Below are 1,104 nucleotides of genomic sequence, written 5' to 3'. Positions count from 1 at the left end.
TCTTGGCAGGGCTCGTAGCCCCCTCCCAGAGCCTGTATCCCCCCCACGTTGCTGCAGAGAGTACAGATAGCAAATTGCATCGGAGCCCAAAAGGGCCGCTGGCAGCAAAACAGGTTAAAAAAAGCTCTGGCACGCAAAGCCCCGGGGACCCCTCTGTGCCATCCAAACCAGGGGAAAAGCAAGGGGATGAGCACTCACAGCCGGCGTGATGGCAAAGACCTCCCAGCCCGAGCCCTGCAGCGAGACAAGCCTGGCTGCCAGCAGCTTCTTCCCTCCGGGGGCGTCCAGCTCGCTCTTCTCCAGCACTTGGTAGACGCTGACCTGGGGAAGGCAGCAAAGGGTGGTTACCACCATCCTGCCCGAGGGGGAAGACCCTGGACACAGATACTGGGGGAAAAAAAGGTGGGAGATGGGAGACTTGTCAGCTTGATTTGTCACAACCTGCAGGTGCCCTGGCTGGTGCATGCACAAACCAGAACGATATTTAAGAAACCACCGTGGTTAAATCACATCGTGATTCTCTGTGCAATGCGGTGACACTTCAATCATATGAATTTCACAGAGCAGAGCCGAGCTCCCGCTGCAGGCGAATGACCACAGCACGCCCGTGGCATCTCCAGACACAGGCTGGGGCACATCCCAATCCCCGTTCTGTCCCCATCCCTGTCCCCATCCCCCTCCTCACCTGGCAGAAGTGGTGCCTTTTGGGTCCATCGGTGGCCCTCGGCCAGAGGCGGAAGAGGTGCAACTCTGCTGTCAGGATCTTCTCGTTCTTGGCCACGCTGGAGAGGACAAAGAGGAACCGCATCTTCTCGCCATGAGCTGCAGCGAAGGACAGGTTGGGAAGCGGAGCCGAACCAGGGGCAGCACCTCTGCCAGCTGCGCTTGGCCCCTTCCCACAGCCCCATCCCCTGCACCACGGGGACCCCACACCCTTACTTTTATCCAAGAAGCTGCGGACTGTGTTGCCCTCCAGGATGTCGGGGTTCTTGGTGACACCATCTGCGTTGGCGACGGTGTTGAATAGATCCACCATGTACTGGGGCGGCTGCTTGAAGTGAGCGGGGGGGGGCGGAGGGTCTTCCATGCCAAAGACTTCCAAGA

General features: G+C 59.1%; 1 protein-coding gene across 1 annotated transcript; it reads right to left on the bottom strand.

The window, feature by feature from the left end:
- Nucleotides 1-198: 198 nt before the first annotated feature.
- LOC104627391 (bone morphogenetic protein 4-like) lies at nucleotides 199-1,099 on the bottom strand (the record flags this gene model as incomplete). The annotated part of the gene is made up of 3 exons (XM_010295589.1): nucleotides 199-321; nucleotides 686-822; nucleotides 940-1,099. Coding segments are annotated over 3 exons (420 nt in total), but the record flags the coding sequence as incomplete, so codon positions are not given.
- Nucleotides 1,100-1,104: the final 5 nt, after the last annotated feature.

The sequence above is a fragment of the Phaethon lepturus genome, unplaced genomic scaffold, assembly GCF_000687285.1.
Source record: "Phaethon lepturus isolate BGI_N335 unplaced genomic scaffold, ASM68728v1 C13528355, whole genome shotgun sequence".
Classification (NCBI taxonomy): Eukaryota; Metazoa; Chordata; class Aves; order Phaethontiformes; family Phaethontidae; genus Phaethon; species Phaethon lepturus.
This window is presented reverse-complemented; position numbering and strand designations above follow the sequence as displayed.